At 44.2% G+C, this 21972-nt stretch overlaps 2 protein-coding genes across 3 annotated transcripts in view; one reads left to right on the top strand and one right to left on the bottom strand.

Annotated features, from left to right (window-relative positions):
- LOC123751291 (zwei Ig domain protein zig-8) overlaps nucleotides 1-21972 on the bottom strand; it is a 113994-nt gene that overhangs the window by 89741 nt on the left and 2281 nt on the right. The gene's annotated exons all lie outside the window — the stretch shown is intronic.
- On the top strand, nucleotides 11081-21112 carry LOC138360042 (dentin sialophosphoprotein-like). Its single transcript, XM_069319976.1, has 3 exons — nucleotides 11081-11215; nucleotides 18895-20475; nucleotides 20921-21112. The coding sequence occupies exons 1-3, from the start codon at nucleotides 11081-11083 to the stop codon at nucleotides 21110-21112; spliced, it is 1908 nt and encodes a 635-aa protein (XP_069176077.1).

Raw genomic sequence — 21972 nt, 5'->3', positions numbered from 1 at the left:
AGCTAGTTTGTGTGAGTTAATCCTTTTCCTCAGTCTAACGGGACAGCTAATGTAATAAAGACAGTCTGGTGGTCCAACATATCTCAAGGATGTGGCGTTAACTATGCTTGTGGGTAGGTCAGTTACGCCAGGATTAAGAGAAGATCCAGAGATGTGAGTTAGGAAGCTCACAAACTTTCGAGGTTGAAAAGTGCCCGAGAGCGTTAAACTCCCACTGTGTGAAATACTTGTTGAGGTCACCAGCATTTGTAATGTGGTGACAGGTATGTTGTATTTGTAATGAGATTTTGTTCTCTCTCTCTCTCTCTCTCTCTCTCTCTCTCTCTCTCTCTCTCTCTCTCTCTCTCTCTCTCTCTCTCTCTCTCTCTCTCTCTCTCTCTCTCTCTCTCTGTCTCTCTCTCTGTCTCTCTCTCTCTCTCTCTCTCTCTCTCTCTCTCTCTCTCTCTCTCTCTCTCTCTCTCTCTCTCTCTCTCTCTCTCTCTTTGTTATAATTATTTTTCTCTTATTTTAACATATCCCTTTTTCTTTGAATTTTCTCCCTCTTTCTCTTTCCTCTTCCTTTTGACATTATTCATTCTTCTCACATCGCTGTGAATTATGCGAGGAAAATATAGCGAGAAGGACAAACAAACGGAGGCCTGAATAAATTACTCCGGTGCGATATCCAAGGGTCATTTTTTCCCCCGCCTGTTGATTTAAACGCTGAGGAGGGGAAATTTACGGCCAGGGGAGGGGAAAGAGACGAAATGTTTTTTTGGCTTTGGGGAGAAACTTTGCATTTGGTTTACAATTTGGAGAATCTGTTTACTGTTTGAAAACGTTGGTGATTCACTTATTATTATTATTATTATTATTATTATTATTATTATTATTATTATTATTATTATTATTATTATTATTATTATTATTATTATTATTATTGTGCGGTTCTAGTTTCCACTTATGTTCCCTTGTCCTTTTCTTTTTAAAGTGGCTGTCCTTGTCCACCTTGTCAAATACCCTCAGTATTTTGTATGTTGTGATCATGTCCGCTCTGTTCTGTCCTCTAGGATTGTGAGGCCTCGTTACATTAACGTAGCTTCATAGCTTAGTCCTCTTAGTTCTGGCATTACTCTTTTATAGCACTTTTTCGATTTTAGTTTTGTGTTTCACCAAATGAAGATTCAAGGACGGTGCTGCATATTCTAGTATTCGTCTTACGTAGGTTGTATAGATAATAAAATAAGGCCGTCCTGTATAATAAGGCCTTCCTGTGTAATATATATATATATATATATATATATATATATATATATATATATATATATATGTTGTACCTAGTAGCCAGAACTCACTTCTCAGCCTACTATTCAAGGCCCGATTTGCCTAATAAGCCAAGTTTACCTGAATTAATATATTTACTATAATTTTTTTCTTATGAAATGATAAAGCTACCCATTTCATTATGTATGAGGTCAATTTTTTTTTATTGGAGTTAAAGTTAACGTAGATATATGACCGAACCTAACCAACCCTACCTAACCTAACCTAACCTATATTTATAGGTAAGGTTAGGTTAGGTAGCCAAAAAAAGCTAGGTTAGGTTAGGTTAGGTAGGTTAGGTAGACGAAAAAACATTAATTCATGAAAACTTGGCTTATTAGGCAAATTGGGCCTTGAATAGTAGGCTGAGAAGTGCGTTCTGGCTATTAGGTACGACATATATATATATATATATATATATATATATATATATATATATATATATATATATATATATATATATATATATATATATAAATCCTGCCGATATTTAATTTATATAAAAGCCTTCCTAATTTTTTTTAGTGTTGGAGATTTCTCGTGAACTTCCTGCGTCGCCTTCATTATCTTACACTTGTTGGGATTAAACTCTTTACACCATTTGTTTGATCACTCCTCAAGTTCGTCAAGGACTTCCTGTACTTTTCTCCTCTTAACTGTTGTTCTGTTTACCTTCCCCAGTGGCTTAGCGTCGCCTGGAAGCATTGTCGTGTACGGGCTCGATGTGTCTCAGGCAGGCTGGTCACCTTCAGGAAGAGCAGTGGAGCCAAGCACGAGCCTTGAGGTACCCCCCTTGCTACACTCTCCTGCAGCTCTGTCTCTCTCTCTCACTCTTTGGGTCGTGTTCTTCAGTGTTCTCGCAGTTATCCCAGCTGTTCTACGTGCGTCAGGCTGTCACGCGGAGCAGTATCAGATGAGTTTTGTTAACGCTGTTGAGAAAGATGAAGTTTACTTTATTTTCCTGTTGTATTTTTTTATTTTCCTGTTGTATTTTTTTATTTTCCTGTTGTATTTTTTTATTTTCCTGTTGTATTTTTTTATTTTCCTGTTGTATTTTTGTGTGTAGCTTTATTATATTACTTGTTATTATATTATATTACTTGTTATTATATTATATAACTTGTTATTATATTATATAACTTGTTATTATATTATATAACTTGTTATTATATTATATAACTTGTTATTATATTATATAACTTGTTATTATATTATATAACTTGTTATAAAAAATCAGGTTATATAACCTGATTTTTTCTCTGATTTAATACTTCTCTTCTATTACGAAAGTCTATCCTCTCTTTATATATAAAGTCTATAAAGGGAGCTGGTGGCTAAGCGGACAGAACACTGGACGCGTGATTCTGTGGTCCCGGGTTTGATTCCGGGCGCCGGCGAGAAACAATGGGCAAAAGTTTCTTTCACCCTAATGCCCCTGTTGCCTAGCAGTAAATAGGTACCTGGGAGTTAGTCAGCTGTCACGGGCTGCTTCCTGGTGTGTGTGTGTGTGTGTGTGGTGAGGGAAAAAAAATAGTAGTTAGTAACAGTTGATTGACAGTTGAGAGGCGGGCGGAAAGAGCAAAGCTCAACCCCCGTAAGCACAACTAGGCGAATACAACTAGGTGAATGCACACTACCACCCATAACAGGGATCTTGACCGAGGAAGACAGAACCTGGGGGGTAACCAGGAACAACCGTGGACATCTTCAAGAGGAAACTAGATTGTTTCCTCCAAGGAGTGCCGGACCAACCGGGCTGTGGTGGGTATGTGGGCCTGCGAGCCGCTCCAAGCAACAGCCTGGTGGACCAAACTCTCACAAGTCATGCCTGGCCTCGGGCCGGGCTAGGGCAGTAGAAGACCTCCCAGAACCCCATCAACCAGGTATCAACCAGGTATCAACCAGGTATCATAACCACACTAACCACACAACCCTCAACCTCCACAACACCTCACAAGTCAACCTCCGGGTAAATGAGGGGGAAGAAAAGGGGACGTCATAACACCAAGTGGAAGGTAACTCTCCCCATCAGGAGGCTGACTGACGAGGAGAAGTTAGGATGAGGAGTTATGAGGGGTAGGAGAGGACGTCATATTACCCACGCTGGCTGACGCCTTGGTGACCAGGTGGAGCACTCCTGTCACCACAGGGAACCTGCTGGTCTGGTATAGCAGGACGATGGTGCCTTGGTATAGCGGGAGCCTGGTATAGCGGGATCCTCGTTTAGCAAGAGCCTGGTATAACAGGAACCTGGTATAGCGGGAGCCTCGTATAGCAACAGCCTGGTATAGCAGGTGCCTTGGTATAGCGGGAGCCTGGTATACCGGGAGCCTGGTATAGCGGGAGCCTGGTATAGCGGGAACCTGGTATAGCGGAAACCTGGTATAGGGGGATCCTGGTATAGCGGGAACCTGGTATAGGGGGGAGCCTGGTATAGCGGGAGCCTGGTATACCAGATCAGCCCACAGCCTCAACATAACACATGTGTCACATAACAGTTTGTGTACAAAGCTCCACGCGGGGCTTCCGGCGGACACATCTGGTGTGTGATGTGTGTGGCGGGTAAGATGGCCGCAGGTGTTACACACGTGTACAGGACAGGTGTCTTGGGAGCAGGTGTTACACACACGTGTACAGGACAGGTGTCTTGGGAGCAGGTGTTACACACACGTGTACAAGACAGGTGTCTTGGGAGCAGGTGTTACACACACGTGTACAAGACAGGTGTCTTGGGAGCAACAGCACTACATACTTACATACTCATAAAGATTCACATGACCGCCCACGCCCCGCCTCAGCGGTCAATCTAACCGCCCACACAGCCCGCCCGCGGGCTGTGTGGGCGTGGCGGCCCTCCCTGGTGTAAGCCCTCTAAGTGGCCACCATGTCTACCTCGAGGTTATTTCGGGGCTTAGCGCCCCCGCGGCCCGGTCGTCGACCAGGTCTCCTCTATACTCGCGGGGTGTATTACGTAAAAATGTATTTCGAGTCAAATAATTAAAAAAAATATACGAATACGATTCATCTTATTATATAAATTGTAATTGAAAGCTTGTTTCCTCTTCCAAGTGTGTCTGTTTAATGGTGGCTGTTCCCCCTACTGTTTAATGGTGGCTGTTCCCCCTTCTGTTTAATGGTGGCTGTTCCCCCTTCTGTTTAATGGTGGCTGTTCCCCTCTTCTGTTTAATGGTGGCTGTTCCCCTCTTCTGTTTAATGGTGGCTGTTCCCCTCTTCTGTTTAATGGTGGCTGTTCCCCTCTTCTGTTTAATGGTGGCTGTTCCACCCTCTGTTTAATGGTGGCTGTTCCCCCCTTCTGTTTAATGGTGGCTGTTCCCCCCTTCTGTTTAATGGTGGCTGATCCCCCCCTTCTGTTTAATGGTGGCTGTTCCCCCCTTCTGTTTAATGGTGACTGTTTCCCCCTTCTGTTTAATGGTGGCTGTTCCCCCCCTTCTGTTTAATGGTGGCTGTTCCCCCTTCTGTTTAATGGTGGCTGTTCCCCCCTTCTGTTTAATGGTGACTGTTTCCCCGTTCTGTTTAATGGTGGCTGTTCCCCCCTTCTGTTTAATCGTGGCTGTTCCCCCCTTCTGTTTAATGGTGGCTGATCCCCCCTTCTGTTTAATGGTGGCTGTTCCCCCCTTCTGTTTAATGGTGGCTGATCCCCCCTTCTGTTTAATGGTGGCTGTTCCCCCCTTCTGTTTAATGGTGGCTGATCCCCCCTTCTGTTTAATGGTGGCTGTTCCCCCCTTCTGTTTAATGGTGACTGTTTCCCCCTTCTGTTTAATGGTGGCTGTTCCCCCCTTCTGTTTAATGGTGGCTGATCCCCCCTTCTGTTTAATGGTGGCTGTTCCCCCCTTCTGTTTAATGGTGGCTGATCCCCCCTTCTATTTAATGGTGGCTGTTCCCCCCTTCTGTTTAATGGTGGCTGATCCCCCCTTCTGTTTAATGGTGGCTGTTCCCCCCTGCTGTTTAATGGTGGCTGATCCCCCCTTCTGTTTAATGGTGGCTGTTCCCCCTTCTGTTTAATGGTGGCTGTTCCACCTTCTGTTTAATGGTGGCTGATCCCCCCTTCTGTTTAAAGGTGACTGTTCCCCCCTTCTGTTTAATGGTGGCTGTTCCCCCCTTGTGTTTAATGGTGGCTGATCCCTCCTTCTGTTTAATGGTGGCTGTTTCCCCCTTCTGTTTAATGGTGGCTGTTCCCCCCTCTGTTTAATGGTGGCTGATCCCTCCTTCTGTTTAATGGTGGCTGTTCCCCCCTTCTGTTGAATGGTGGCTGTTCCCCCCTTGTGTTTAATGGCGGCTGTTTCCCCCCCTTCTGTTTAATGGTGACTGTCCCCCTTCTGTTTAATGGTGACTGTTCCCCTCTTCTGTTTAATAGTGGCTGTTCCCTCCTTCTGTTTAATGGTGGCTGTTCCCTCCTTCTGTTTAATGGTGGCTGTTCCCCCCTTCTGTTTAATGGTGACTGTTTCCCCCTTCTGTTTAATTGTGGCTGTTCCCCCCTTCTGTTTAATGGTGGCTGTTCCCCCCTTCTGTTTAATGGTGGCTGTTCCCCCCTTCTGTTTAATGGCGGTTGTTTCCCCCCCTTCTGTTTAATGGTGACTGTTCCCCCCTCTGTTTAATGGTGGCTATTCCCCCTTCTGTTTAATGGTTTCTGATCCCTCCTTCTGTTTAATGGTGGCTGTTCCCCCCTTCTGTTTAATGGTGGCTGTTCTCCCCTTCTGTTTAATGGTGGCTGTTTCCCCCTTCTGTTTAATGGCGGCTGTTTCCCCCCCTTCTGTTTAATGGTGGCTGATCCCCCCTTCTGTTTAATGGTGACTGTTCCCCCTTCTGTTTAATGGTGGCTGTTCCCCTTCTGTTTAATGGCGGCTGTTCTCACAGCCTGGTATAATTGTGGCTGCCCCCCCCCCCCTTCTGTTTAATAGTGGCTGTTCCCCTCCTCTGTTTAATAGTGACTGTTCTGCCTTCTGTTTAATGGTGGCTGTTCCCCCCTTCTGTTTAATGGTGACTGTTCCCCCCACCTTCTGTTTAATGGTGGCTGTTCCCCCTTCTGTTTAATGGTGGCTGTTCCCCCCTTCTGTTTAATAGTGGCTGCCCCCCCCCTTCTGTTTAATAGTGGCTGTTCCCCTCCTCTGTTTAATAGTGACTGTTCTGCCTTCTGTTTAATGTTGGCTGTCCCCCCCTTCCGTTTAATGGTGACTGTTCCCCCCACCTTCTGTTTAATGGTGGCTGTTCCCCCTTCTGTTTAATGGTGGCTGTTCCCCCCTTCTGTTTATATTGGCTGTCCCCCCCTTCTGTTTAATGGTGGCTGTTCCCCCTACTGTTTAATGATGGCTGTCCCCCTTCTGTTTAACGGTGGCTGTTCCCCCCTTCTGTTTAATGGTGACTGTTCCCCCTTCTGTTTAATGGTGACTGTTCCCCCCTTCTGTTTAATGGTGACTGTTCCCCCCTTCTGTTTAATGGTGGCTGTTCCCCCCTTCTGTTTAATGGTGGCAATAGGTAATTCACAGAAGTGGAAGAGGAGGACAACAGCCCCCACTGTGCACAGTGCCACTGCACACGCTCACCACATCACCGCTGCACAGTACAGGAAGTAACCGTTTAAAATCACTTGTTTGCCCAGAATGGATAACAAGATGGTGTGTCTCCCACGCAAGACTAGAGGCGCTGGCCCCACCCTGTTGTACAGCGTTAGTGTACATGCTGCTGTGTACACTAATGTGTCGTGTTGTACAACATTAGTGTACATGCTGCTGTGTACACTAATGTGTCGTGTTGTACAACATTAGTGTACATGCTGCTGTGTACACTAATGTGTCGTGTTGTACACCCTCAACATTAGTGTACATGCTGCTGTGTACACTAATGTGTCCAGTTGTACACCCTCAATATTAGTGTACATGCTGTTGTGTACACTAATGTGTCGTGTTGTACACCCTCAACATTAGTGTACATGCTGTTGTGTACACTAATGTGTCCAGTTGTACACCCTCAATATTAGTGTACATGCTGTTGTGTACACTAATGTGTCCAGTTGTACACCCTCAACATTAGTGTACATGCTGTTGTGTACACTAATGTGTCTTGCTGTACACCCTCAACATTAGTGTACATGCTGCTGTGTACACTAATGTGTCCAGTTGTACACCCTCAATATTAGTGTACATGCTGCTGTGTACACTAATGTGTCGTGTTGTACAACATTAGTGTACATGCTGCTGTGTACACTAATGTGTCGTGTTGTACACCCTCAACATTAGTGTACATGCTGCTAAGGGTGTCCATATTACTCTACATTACTATTAATATACAATCTACATACTACAAAATAAAATGCTTCAAATATAGACAAAAAATTAAAAGGTAAATGCTAAAAAAAATTCGGCACACTTATGTCTTAGAACAAAATACAAGTGAGAAACGCCAGTCAAGATTTCCAGACAATTTCTTGACGATTCGAAGACAACTGCTAAGACAATTTTACGTAGAAAACGGGATCTGGGAAATTAGAGTTACATTTAACCTGTAATTAAATCCCAAAGGCATTTAATACATCATAATTAATACCAATTTATCATTCTATACAATTTCAATCAGATCATATTTGATTACTATTAATATTCCTTAATTTTTAATTCTTAATATAATTAAAGTTTATTATTATTGTTATTTATTTTACTTTGACACTAAGTTGAGCGTTTTAATAATTTTTAATAAAATGTAAAATATTAATATTTCTCACGAATGTGAAGAGAACTCGTCCCCGCGTTTTCTGAATGTTTTTTCTGCAATCTAAAAAAAACATGTTTTAAAAGAGAGAGGAATAGAATGAATAGTGTCGACCAGGGGGGACGGAGCATAGTGTCGACCAGGGGGGACGGAGCATAGTGTCGACCAGGGAGGGATGGAGGATAGTGTCGACCAGGGGGGACGGAGCATAGTGTCGACCAGGGGGGACGGAGCATGGTGTCGACCAGGGAGGGATGGAGGATAGTGTCGACCAGGGGGACGGAGCATAGTGTCGACCAGGGGGGACGGAGCATAGTGTCGACCAGCGGGTCCCAGCACATAGTGTCGACCAGCGGGTCCCAGCACATAGTGTCGACTAGCGGGTCCCAGTACACAGTATCGACTAGGGGGACGGACCATAGTGTCGACCAGGAAGACATATCTTGAGATATCTTGAGATATCTTGAGATATCTTGAGATATATCCTGAGATATCTTGAGGGAGAGGACAGAAGTGCCACATCATCGCTCCAACACTACGAAACGCAAACAATTTCAACAACAAGAAATAATGGTATGCAACTTGAGAGAGAGGCAGATGCGATACAAACTTGTGACGAGGTTTCTTTGCCAACAGAGTTGCAAAGCATCGCAGCAGTCGGAGGAATGTAAATGCTCCCACCCTGCACCTGCGGTCATCAAGAGTAATGCACTGAAAGAGGGAGTTGTGGAAGCCACCTCCATCCACAACTCTAAGATTCAACAAAGAATTCGACAGTCAGTTGTATTATAATGCAACAGATGCAACAAAGCGGTTGTAGGCGAGGCATGAAGAACTATAGACCTCACTTCACGTAGACACTGTTAGGTTAGTACAAATTGGTGAGCGTTGCAACAGTTAGAGTAGTTAGTGATCCGTCTCAGACCTGTATAGGACCTGTGCTGAGGGATGAGATGGTAAGGTACTGGAAGACATTATTGGTGAGATCTTGTTGTTAGTAAGATTGGCGACAGTTGTCGTACCTCTGGTGGTAATTGATGTAAGATTACGTATATAATTTGAGAGTTTGTCTAATCCTTCCCAAGTCCCGCTTGGGGCTTGGCTTGTCTTCTGATAACTTTATCTGATCGGCAGTGGCTTGGCATGGCCCCACAGGCCCATACATTCACTACAACCTGGTTGGTCAGGGCACTTCCTGCAGGAACGTGTGTGATTGTTTCTTGGACATGTCCACTTGTGTTCCAGCAACATTTCTTGTATTTGGTGGGAGGATATTGAGCAGCCGTGAACCTCTGATGTTCACACAGTGTTCTCACTCCTCCCTGAGGATATTCTGCATTTCCTACCATATCTTTCGCTCCAGTATGTTGTTAATTTGATGCGTATATTTATTTCGAACCTGGCTTTCCAAGGATCTTCCATGTGTATAAAGTTATACTTTATATACATCATGTATATAAAGACGAATCTTTATATACATTTTTGTAATCGTCGTCTTATTCTCGTTTCGTCTAATCTAGAGTACGAGTCCAATCTCGTCTTGTTTCTAGAATACATTTTAAGTGGTTTCCGAGGGGACACAATAAGCTAGGTGCTATACCGAGCCTATGCGTGCCGTATATGTTCTCCGTATTCCCAGTATTTCGGGAACCTCTCCTGCTTTGAAAGGGAAAGTGAGTACCGAGCAGTAAGTACTCAAGGCGGGAAATCGCAAGTGATTTGAATAGTAAGAGCATTGTTGTGGAAGCCCTGGATTTGAAGGTTCTCATAATCCGGCCCTCTCATTCTCCTGGCGGGTCGTGGGGTTGTTTGGGGCGCCTCACTAAATGTTGGGTCTTCTCTGTGGCTGTAGCAGGTAACCAGGTCACAGATTTATTATTTTCTTGTTTGTCTTTACCGTTTATCTAATGATTCTGTCTGCCTTTCTGTCTCTCTCTCTCTCTCTCTCTCTCTCTCTCTCTCTCTCTCTCTCTCTCTCTCTCTCTCTCTCTCAAATGCCTCCCAGAACGTCGACTTCTGTGTACCTTTTAGTTTCCACTCAGTCAAAGTCAACCTTCCACCACCCACCCTCCCGCCTCTCTCTCTCTCTCTCTTTCTCCCCTACCCACTACTTCTTCCACAGCACCCCCTTCCCTTCCTTCCTTCCCTCTCACCCCTTCTACTCTTCCATCCCAGGGATAGCCGTCCCTTCCACCACACCCAACCACCCCTTTAGGGCCTTGCTGGGAGCCAGAACGCGAGTGAGGTCCAATATTCTTGACTGTTAGCTTAAAACCCGGGGTAAAATAGCGCCATAAGGGTGTCCAGAGAAGATGGGTAGCTGCATGGTTGGCTGGTTGGCTGACTGGTTGGTTGGCTGGTTGGCTGGGTGTCTGGCTGGCTGTCTGGCTGGTAGGCTGGTTGTCTGGCTGACTGCCTGGCTGGCTGTCTGGCTAACAGAAGGCGCCACTTTACCAGCCAAGAATGTAAAGTTATGAAGATAGTGTGTGTTTACATGTGCAAGAGAGAGAGGCCTGTGCAGGTGTCGCAGGTAAACTTATCATACAAGAAATGAAAACAAAAAAGACACGTGATAACTAACACGCGGAAAACACTATCACGGAAGCAAATATAACAAAAGGAAAGGAAGCAAAAGGAAGCAATACATAGAACACCTGGGGAGGATAAAGTTTGTAACGAAAGGTCAGCATGGATTTAGAAGGGGATGGATTTAGAAGGGGAAAGTCGTCCCCGACAAACTTGATCGAGTCCTATGACAAGGGTTCCAAAAACCCGACAGGAAAAAGAAAGTTTGGCATTTTCCTTGAGGGCCAAAAAGCATTTGAGTCTGTTTCTGGCGAACGACTGATGTACAAGATGAAGAGGCACGCAGGAATAATTGGGAAGGCGCTGAACTGGGGTAAGGGAGTACCTAAAGGACAGAAGACAGTCACAATCAGAGACTAGATCACGAACTGGAAGAATGTGGGGTCCTCCCCCAAGGCTCGGTCCTGGGTCCACTGCTGTTCCTCATTTTTTGTGAATGTTCTACCCGAGGGAGCAGCTGGTACATGTCATGATTGCAAACGATGCAAAGTTATTGAGGAGTGTAGAAACAGAGGAGGCCTGGAGGAAGTTACTGGAAGACCTCAACAAGCTGAAGGAGTGTGTAAACAAATGGTTGCTGGAGTTTAGTCCCAGCAAGTGTAAGGTAATGAAGATGAGAAGGGGGAAACAAGACCAGAATACATATACACCGTAAGGGGAAGAAAACTACAGATATCGGAGAGATAAAGACATTTGGAAGTAGATATAATTCCAACACTACCCCCCAGAGGCACACATAGACAGGGTCACATCGGCAGCATATGTGACGCTGGCAAGAATAAAAACTAGAACATTGTTGAGAAACATAAATCAGGAGCCTTTCAAGGCAGTCTAAATAGCTTTTGTTAGACCAATACTGGAACATGCAGCACCGGCCTGGAATCCGTACCTCGTGAAAGATAAACTAAAATTGAAAAGTATAAAAGTTTGCAACAAGATTAGTCCCAGAGATAAGAGGGTTAAGCTATAAGGGAACTAAACCTCACAACCCTGGTGTATAGAAGAAGCAGAAGAGATATGACCACAGCATACAAGATACTGAAAGGAACATACAAGGTGGACTAGGACAGTCTCAATATAATTTTAGAAAAAGTAGGACAACGGAAATTAGAACAGAACTCTTACGACAAGGGGCCAGATTCACGAAGCAGTTACGCAAGTACTTACGAACCCGGGCATCTTTTCTCAATCTTTGGCGGCTTTGTTTACAATTATTAAACAGTTGATGAGCTCCGAAGCACCAGGAGGCTGTTTATAACAATAACAACAGTTGATTGGCAAGTTTTCATGCTTGTAAACTGTTTAATAAATATAACCAAAGCCGTCAAAGATTGAGGAAAGATGTACACGTTCGTAAGTTCTTGCGTAAGTGCTTCGTGAATCTTTCCCCAGGTTATGAGGCGCGGCATTATGAGTTCTACCACGCGCGCACACACACACACACACACACACACACACACACACACACAAGGCCCACCTCGAACCTAATATACACAAACCATCTTTATATAAGAAAAAATACGTCGGAAAAACAGATCACAATAAAAAACAAATTTACAAAATAAACAAAATTATTATACAAAGAACAATGACTAATGAACCAAAGCAACAAACCCAGGCACTTGTTTACAAAGACACTCAAGTGTAAATATTGGGCATATTCAAGTGCAAACAAAAGGCCGAAAAGTGTAAAGAGGGGAACGGGAATTCCTGTGTGCTTAAATTTTTGTTGGAAGAAAAGTGTCTGCTTGAGGTGTTGCGTGCATGTGTTGTCTGCTTGAGGTGTTGCGTGCGTGTGTCGTCTGCTTGTGTTGCGTGCGTGTGTTGTCTGCTTGTGTTGCGTGCATGTGTTGTCTGCTTGAGGTGTTGCGTGCATGTGTTGTCTGTTGCAGGTGTTGCGTGCATGTGTTGTCTGCTGCAGGTGTTGCGTGCGTGTGTTGTCTGTTGCAGGTGTTGCGTGCATGTGTTGTCTGCTTGAGGTGTTGCGTGCATGTGCTGTCTGCTGCAGGTGTTGCGTGCATGTGTTGTCTGCTGCAGGTGTTGCGTGCATGTGTTGTCTGCTGCAGGTGTTGCGTGCATGTGTGGGTGGTGGGTGTAGTGTAGTAGCAGCAACACCAGTACACCAGCGGGGAGAGGCAGGAGAGGACACACACACACACACACACACACACACACACACACACACACACACACACACACACACACACACACACACACACACACACACACACACCACAAAAGTCTCAACAAAGACTATACTGTCTTAAAGGTAATTAAAGGTTAAAGAGAGGCCTCTTGGCTGATTATGTCGACCTGAGTGAGGCTTGTGAGCGCCGAGCTCTCTGTCAGCCCGGTGCTCACTGTGAGCTCCATGCACACACTAAGCACAGAGCTCCGTGCTCCATCAACAAACAAAAGCAATAAACACAAATATATCATGTTGCTGGGCAGCTTAATTGGCATGTTTGTGTGTGTGTGTGTGTGTGTGTGTGTGTGTGTGTGTGTGTGTGTGTGTGTGTGTGTGTGTGTGTGTGTGTGTGTGTGTGTTCACCTGGCTGTACTCACCTAGTTGTGCTTGCGGGGGTCGAGCCTCAGCTCATCAACCCCCGCCGGTCAGTTGTAAATAATAATCCATAGAAAGCGATTAGCCAATATCTCCTCAGATCCCCTTGTTCTAATCATTGCATTTTGGTAATTTCTTTTTTTCGAATCTTGCATGTCGTTAACATGTCCCCCCCCCCCCTCATTCCCACCTCCTTCCAGTGGTGAATTATTTGTGTGTAAATTGCAAAAAAGGACATTTTTATTTTTTTTGTCTAAAGAATATCGATGATATACTTTTTGTTGTAAGTTAAATACGAATGTGGCATAGACTTAAGATATCTGGCTATCTCGGCCACGATAACATCTAGTAGTAATCATTTGTATTTCCATCCACAATAATATATATATATATATATATATATATATATATATATATATATATATATATATATATATATATATATATATATATATACGTTTGTTTTAGGATCTTTTGTTTTCTCGGCAACTGAAGCACAGTTGAAGATATTTTTGAGAGAAAAATTGTGCATTCGACACTTCTTTTCCCCTACCATGGATTTTGCTGGCAGTAAAACAGTAATGGACAAGCTCACAGAATACTGGGAAGTGTTTGCTCTCACGTGTGTGTGTGTGTGTGTGTGTGTGTGTGTGTGTGTGGGTGTGGGTGTGTGTGTGTGTGTGTGTGTGTGTGTGTGTGTGTGTGTGTGTGTGTGTGTGTGTGTGTGGGTGTGTGTGTGTGTGTGTGTGTGTGTGGGTGTGTGTGTGTGTGTGTGTACTCACCCATGTGTGCTTGCGGGGGTTGAGCTTTGGCTCTTTGGTCCCGCCTCTCAACCGTCAATCAACTGGTGTACAGATTCCTGAGCCTACTGGGCTCTTATCATATCTACATTTGAAACTGTGTATGGAGTCAGCCTCCACCACATCACTTCCTAATGCATTCCATTTGTCAACCACTCTGACACTAAAAAAGTTCTTTCTAGTATCTCTGTGGCTCAGGTTCCCAGTCCTCTTGTATAGTGGCTCCCAGTCCTCTTGTATAGTGGTTCCTACTACTCTTTTTTTTAATATTAATATCGCCTTGCCTCTAATGTATATTATTATTATATGCATAGTTGCAGTTCAAGAACTGTTCTGTTGCTAATTCAACAAAAGGTGTGCAGACAAGTTGTAAAAACCGGTGTCAAACAGGTGTCAAAAGCCGGTGTCAAACAGGTGTCAAAAGCCACAGTTGTCTAATTATGACCAATCATACACTCTAGTGCTTTTGTGCTATGGCTCAAAGGATGGATATAACTTCGTTATATATAAATATAACTTCTATATATAAAGTTATATATGAAATATATAACTTTATATTTCATAAAGAATATAAAATATGTTATGAATATAACAATAATCTACCGCCTATACCATGAGTATACCATGAGTATGTTTGCACAGTAAGCTACCGCTCACAGGATGAGTATGCGGGTACACAGTAAACTATTGCTAGCAACAACAGACAACGGTGTAAACTAGTATAACTCTACAGGAAACTTGTACGTCATACACCAGGCTTTAATTAGAGCGTCATCCAAAATTAGGAATATGCATTTTTATGACAATATACTCGTCTCTTTCTGTCATTAATTACGAGAGATTTAAATGCTGTAATTATTCTGCCACTTTACAACTCTGGGGCTTTGTCGCCATCATAGAGTACCCTGACGAGGTACTGTGGCGTGGTACCCCTGGAGGGATACCCTAGAGGGGTACTCTGGGGGTGCCTGGTAACATGTTCACGAAGTAACAGATACATTTCATCTCGTTTTCACTCTGCCATCAACTCTTTCCCGGTGGTGACTCTCGAATGCACATCATGGAACCCGTTTATTCTGTGACATTGATTAAAGTATATGCTAGCCAAGAATACAAGCTATAATACAACCTTCCCGCCACAAATATGAACTAATACTCGCAAAATAAATTATACACGTTGTATAAATTGTATTGAGGGCTCATGTAAGTATTCAACATGCAATTTGTCCTGAGCCTTGCCAGCTTGGGTTCGAGTCCTGGCCAGTGAAGATTGACTGGACGCTAATCCTTAACTGATCGTCCCTGTTTACACAGCAGTAATAGAGGACCTGGGAGTGAAACTGATAGCAAGTCGTGTTCAAGGGGAAAAATTAATAGGGTAAGGACGCAGGTTCGAATCCTTGGTTCCCTGACGCAGGTTCCCGGACGCAGGTTCGAATCCTCGTCACGGCCCTTGTGGATTTGTTCATTTTAATAGGGTAAGGTTTGGCCGTATTAAGGGTAGGGTAAGCTGCCAGCCTCGTAAATTGGCGTCAGAAATCATCTGGTTCTATACCTGTTTAAAACCAAAGTAGCCACCTCGAGGGATTTTAATGCCACCACAATTGCTTGCTGGACCCCCAGTAAGTATACTTTAATTCTGAACTTTATAGTCCACTACTAAGGTAAACTCTCAGTGTATACACACAGTATACATACAGAGAGATGCAGGTATACTTCTCGGTGTATATGTATAACTTCGCCTCCCCTTTAACATCTCGTCCACTGAGACTCGTCTGGGAGGAAAAATACAAAAAATAATTGACATATATGTAAAATGCTCCCCAGGATGCCATTATCTTCACCCGTGTTTACCAAAAAGTAATCCAGAAGAAATTAGGGATAATACTGATTACTTTTTTTAATTCAAGTAAGCTAAAAGGTCTGTATTGAGCTGTTAATATGAATATTACATTATTATTTGCGAATTGTGTTAAAACTCACGAATTATGTTAATTGTTGGTACCTGGAATGGTAGTGTTTTTTGTTGTTTATGCCAAGGAACTTTAATAATTAACTCTCCAAAGTTAATCTTACTTAGTTACAAAGTTAATCATGACTTAGCCTGACGCTAAGAGATGCGTTTCACTGACCATGTCAACATTTTCAAAGACAGAGTGCAAGGGGGATACAAGAAGGTTGGAGGAGCTGAATGTGTGTGTACGTGAGAGCGAGAGGTGAGCACCTCACTGTGGTCCCAGAGGTTACCTGTAGTTCACCAACCTCTTATGTTTCAATGGTGCAGCCTGTTACGGGATATTCATGCCCGTGCCACCTCTTGGGTGGCTTTATATTTATCACTCATCGGTGCAGCTTGTTGTGTGTGTGTGTGTGTGTGTGTGTGTGTGTGTGTGTGTGTGTGTGTGTGTGTGTGTAAAGGTCGTTATATTCCTGTGTTGTCTTGACTCTGTAGACTTTAGGCTCTAGAGTAATCTAATAGAGTCTCCGTTCTGTGTCGCCGTAGAGTCAGCACCGCTCTAGGGGTAAACCTCAGCTTAGTATACCTTAAAGCTCTCGATACCAGCTTTTTTTCTCAGCTCACTGTAAATCTCAGCTCTCTTAGCTCACTGTAAACCCTCCAACTCTTCCTCTTGCTCCCCTCTGAACACGACCCTTCAATCTATTTACAACCAGGTCCCTTATCCCCACTGGGTGCTCACAGGCGGACGGAGAGAAAGAACGTTGCCCAAATGCTACGCCACCTCCTGGGAATCGATCAAGCGCTGGATCTGTTCCATGTTCCTGGAATATGTAGGTCGCTTTCAGGCTCCTGTTCCATGCTGTTAGAAGATGTAACGGGAGTGCCTCAGAATCTGTTCCATATTGCTGGAATATGTAGGTCGCTTTCAAACTCCTATTCCATGCTGTTAGAAGATGTAACGGGAGTGCCTCAGAATCTGTTCCATGTTGCTGGAATATGTAGGTCGCTTTCAAGCTCCTGTTCCATGCTGTTAGAAGATGTAACGGGAGTGCCTCAGAATCTGTTCCATGTTGCTGGAACATGCTCGTTAAGACCTGTTCTTATAGCGATAACTACCAAGAGAGCTGATGGACTCTCCCGTCACCCATCAACAAGCTAATGTAAGAGATTAACGCAAGGTAATTAACAGGAGGGAGAGAAATTGTGTGATGTTTGCAAAGTCAGAACCATCCACAACGACATCGAAAACCTTTAATAATAGAACACTGATCTAGACAGAGGAAGACATAAGATAATACCAATTAGACAGAAGCAGACATAAGATAATACTGACCTAGACAGAAGCAGACATAAGATAATACTGATCTAGACAGAAGCAGACATAAGATAATACCGATTAGACAGAAGCAGACATAAGATAATACTGATCTAGACAGAAGCAGACATAAGATAATACTGATCAAGACAGAAGCAGACATAAGATAATACTGATCTAGACAGAGGAAGACATAAGATAATACTGACCTAGACAGAAGCAGACATAAGATAATACTGATCTAGACAGAAGCAGACATAAGATAATACCGATTAGACAGAAGCAGACATAAGATAATACTGATCTAGACAGAAGCAGACATAAGATAATACCGATTAGACAGAAGCAGACATAAGATAATACTGATCTAGACAGAAGCAGACATAAGATAATACTGATCAAGACAGAAGCAGACATAAGATAATACTGATCTAGACAGAAGCAGACATAAGATAATACTGATCAAGACAGAAGCAGACATAAGATAATACTGATCTAGACAGAAGCAGACATAAGATAATACTGACCTAGACAGAAGCAGACATAAGATAATACTGATCTAGACAGAAGCAGACATAAGATAATACTGACCTAGACAGAAGCAGACATAAGATAATACTGACCTAGACAGAAGCAGACATAAGATAATACCGATTAGACAGAAGCAGACATAAGATAATACCGATTAGACAGAAGCAGACATAAGATGATACTGATCTAGACAGAAGCAGACATAAGATAATACTGACCTAGACAGAAGCAGACATAAGATAATACCGATTAGACAGTAGCAGACATAAGATAATACCGATTATACAGAAGCAGACATAAGATGATACTGATCTAGACAGAAGCAGACATAAGATAATACTGACCTAGACAAAAGCAGACATAAGATAATACCGATCTAGACAGAAGCAGACATAAAATAATACCGATCTAGACAGAAGCAGACATAAGATAATACTGATCTAGACAGAAGCAGACATAAGATAATACCAATCTAGACAGAAGCAGACATAAGATAATACCAATCTAAACAGAAGCAGACATAAGATAATACCAATCTAGACAGAAGCAGACATAAGATAATACCAATCTAGACAGAAGCAGACATAAGATAATACCAATCTAGACAGAAGCAGACATAAGATAATACCAATCTAGACAGAAGCAGACATAAGATAATACCAATCTAGACAGAAGCAGACATAAGATAATACCAATCTAGACAGAAGCAGACATAAGATAATACCAATCTAGACAGAAGCAGACATAAGATAATACCAATCTAGACAGAAGCAGACATAAGATAATACCAATCTAGACAGAAGCAGACATAAGATAATACCAATCTAGACAGAAGCAGACATAAGATAATACCAATCTAGACAGAAGCAGATATAAGATAATACCAATCTAGACAGAAGCAGACATAAGAAAACGAAAGAAAATGTCAGAATCTCAGGATGAAAAATGCCTCCACAAATGCCTCAATAATGTAATACTCCTCTGGTGCTCCTGACTAACCTTTCATGTAACTCAAAATTTTACTTCTACTACAAATTTCCAGAATATATGAACTGATCGAAGTCAGAAATATGCTCCAAAGTTTTTTGATAAAGCAACTCAGCCCTTTGATTAGCCTTCATGTCATCCTTTTGTGCAAACCTTTGACCAAGCCTTTGACCGGTCCTCTGACCAGTCCTTTGACCGGTCCTCTGACCAGTCCTTTGACCGGTCCTCTGACCAGTCCTTTGACCAGTCCTCTGACCAGTCCTTTGATCAGTCCTCTGACCAGTCCTTTGACCGGTCCTCTGACCAGTCCTCTGATCAGTCCTCTGACCAGTCCCTTGACCAGTCCTCTGATCAGTCCTCTGACCGGTCCTCTGACCAGTCCTTTGACCGGTCCTTTGATCAGTCCTTTGACCAGTCCTCTGACCGGTCCTCTGACCGGTCCTCTGACCAGTCCTTTGACCGGTCCTCTGACCAGTCCTTTGACCGGTCCTCTGACCAGTCCTTTGACCGGTCCTCTGACCAGTCCTTTGACCAGTCCTTTGACCAGTCCTTTGACCAGTCCTCTGACCAGTCCTTTGAACAGTCCTCTGACCAGTCCTCTGACCAGTCCTTTGACCAGTCCTCTGACCAGTCCTCTGACCAGTCCTCTGACCAGTCCTTTGACCGGTCCTCTGACCAGTCCTTTGACCGGTCCTCTGACCAGTCCTTTGACCGGTCCTCTGACCAGTCCTTTGACCGGTCCTCTGACCAGTCCTCTGACCAGTCCTTTGACCGGTCCTCTGACCAGTCCTTTGACCGGTCCTCTGACCAGTCCTTTGACCAGTCCTCTGACCAGTCCTCTGACCAGTCCTCTGACCAATCCTTTGACCGGTCCTCTGACCAGTCCTTTGACCGGTCCTCTGACCAGTCCTTTGACCGGTCCTCTGACCAGTCCTTTGACCGGTCCTCTGACCAGTCCTTTGACCAGTCCTTTGACCAGTCCTTTGACCAGTCCTCTGACCAGTCCTTTGAACAGTCCTCTGACCAGTCCTTTGACCAGTCCTTTGACCAGTCCTCTGACCAGTCCCTTGACCAGTCCTCTGACCAGTCCTCTGACCAGTCCTTTGACCAGTCCTTTGACCAGTCCTCTGACCAGTCCTTTGACCAGTCCTCTGACCAGTCCTCTGACCAGTCCTTTGACCAGTCCTCTGACCAGTCCTCTGACCAGTCCTTTGACCAGTCCTCTGACCAGTCCTCTGACCAGTCCTCTGACCAGTCCTCTGACCAGTCCTCTGACCAGTCCTTTGACCGGTCCTCTGACCAGTCCTTTGACCGGTCCTCTGACCAGTCCCTTGACCAGTCCTCTGGCCAGTCCTTTGACCAGTCCTCTGACCAGTCCTCTGACCAGTCCCTTTACCAGTCCTCTGACCAGTCCTCTGACCAGTCCTCTGACCAGTCCTCTGACCAGTCCTCTGACCAGTCCTCAGACCAGTCCTCTGACCAGTCCTCTGACCAGTCCTCTGACCAGTCCTTTGACCGGTCCTCTGACCAGTCCTTTGACCAGTCCTCTGACCAGTCCTCTGACCAATCCTCTGACCAGTCCCTTGACCAGTCCTCTGACCAGTCCTCTGACCAATCCTTTGACCAATCCTCTGACCAGTCCTCTGACCAATCCTCTGACCAGTCCTCTGACCAATCCTTTGATCAGTCTTGGGCTAAACTTGACCAAGTAAGATTCTTGATCTTACTTGCCCAGGTTCCCGTACATAGAGCTACTTCGGTTTCAACTCTTTTACCATATCGTAGCTCAGTCGATTACGGCAGCGTCTGGGATGCTCCCGGGCGCAGGTTCGAATCCTCGTCACGGCCCTTGTGGCTTTGTTCATAGAGCTACGAAATTTCAGCGTGGTTTATAAGTCACCGATAAATCCATTCAATTTATTTTGTACACAGTGCACCACCTTTGGTTTAGCGTTGTTCCCCCTCAATGTGGTCAATAACTTCACATGTTGAAGCTATGGTTGAATTTTCTTCCAAATCATCTTAGCCGTTCATGCGCTAGAGTCACCACGGACGAGCAGACGCACGGACGCATCTCACACATGCGCACTCAGACGCACTGGCAGATAAATACCCTGATTCACGGACATACAGACACGTTACTGGACAAACAGATGCGTAGACGGGCGGACAGACACACGGACAAAACAGACACAACAAACAAAATATCCCAAACACATGACTCGTCTTCCCAACCAAAAGACAAAACCTTTACATCATTTCCCATCAGATCTCCAAACATCCGACGCGATAACATCAATTCTTCTCATCAGATCCGACCGGAAGAATTGATGAGGGTCCCATGACCGTCGTTTGCAACTCCTTATAAGTATATTGATGCTAGGGCGACGGTACAGGAGTGAAAGGTACCTGTCTCCAGGTACTCATGCACCGTTATGGAGGTGATCGTGGTACCGGATGGACTGTTGTGAAGACATGTACCGTTCTGGAGGATTCTATGCTACTGTAGCTGTCATTATGCAGGTGAATATCGCTTTAGAAGTGTACCGTAGTGAAGGTGCATATGGTATGAGGTGTACCATTCTACGGCTAGCTGTAGTGATGGATGTACCACTGTCGAGGCGCTCCTAGTAGAAGGTGTACCGTTCTAGGTTACAAGGTAGCTGATGTACCGTTATAGAAAGGTACACAGCTGCTGATGTACTGTTATATAAGGGTACACAGCGGCTGATGTACCGTTATATAAGGGTACACAGCTGCTGATGTGCCGTTATAGAAGGATACACACCTGCTGATGTACCGTTATAGAAGGGTACACAGCTGCTGATGTACAGTTATATAAGGGTACACACCTGCTGATGTACCATTATGTAAAGGTACACACTTGCTGATGTACCGTTATAGAAGGATACACACCTGCTGATGTACCGTTATAGAAGGGTACACACTTGCTGATGTACCGTTATAGAAGGATACACACCTGCTGATGTACCGTTATAGAAGGGTACACACCTGCTGATGTACCGTTATATAAAGGTACACACCTGCTGATGTACCGTTATATAAGGGTACACACCTGCTGATGTACCGTTATATAAAGGTACACACCTGCTGGTGTACCGTTATAGAAGGGTACACACCTGCTGATGTACCGTTATAGAAGGATACACACCTGCTGATGTACCGTTATAGAAGGGTACACACC

The sequence above is a fragment of the Procambarus clarkii genome, chromosome 94, assembly GCF_040958095.1.
Source record: "Procambarus clarkii isolate CNS0578487 chromosome 94, FALCON_Pclarkii_2.0, whole genome shotgun sequence".
Classification (NCBI taxonomy): domain Eukaryota; kingdom Metazoa; phylum Arthropoda; class Malacostraca; order Decapoda; family Cambaridae; genus Procambarus; species Procambarus clarkii.
The sequence above is the reverse complement of the archived record's forward strand: the minus strand, read 5'-3'. Positions and strand labels throughout refer to the sequence as shown.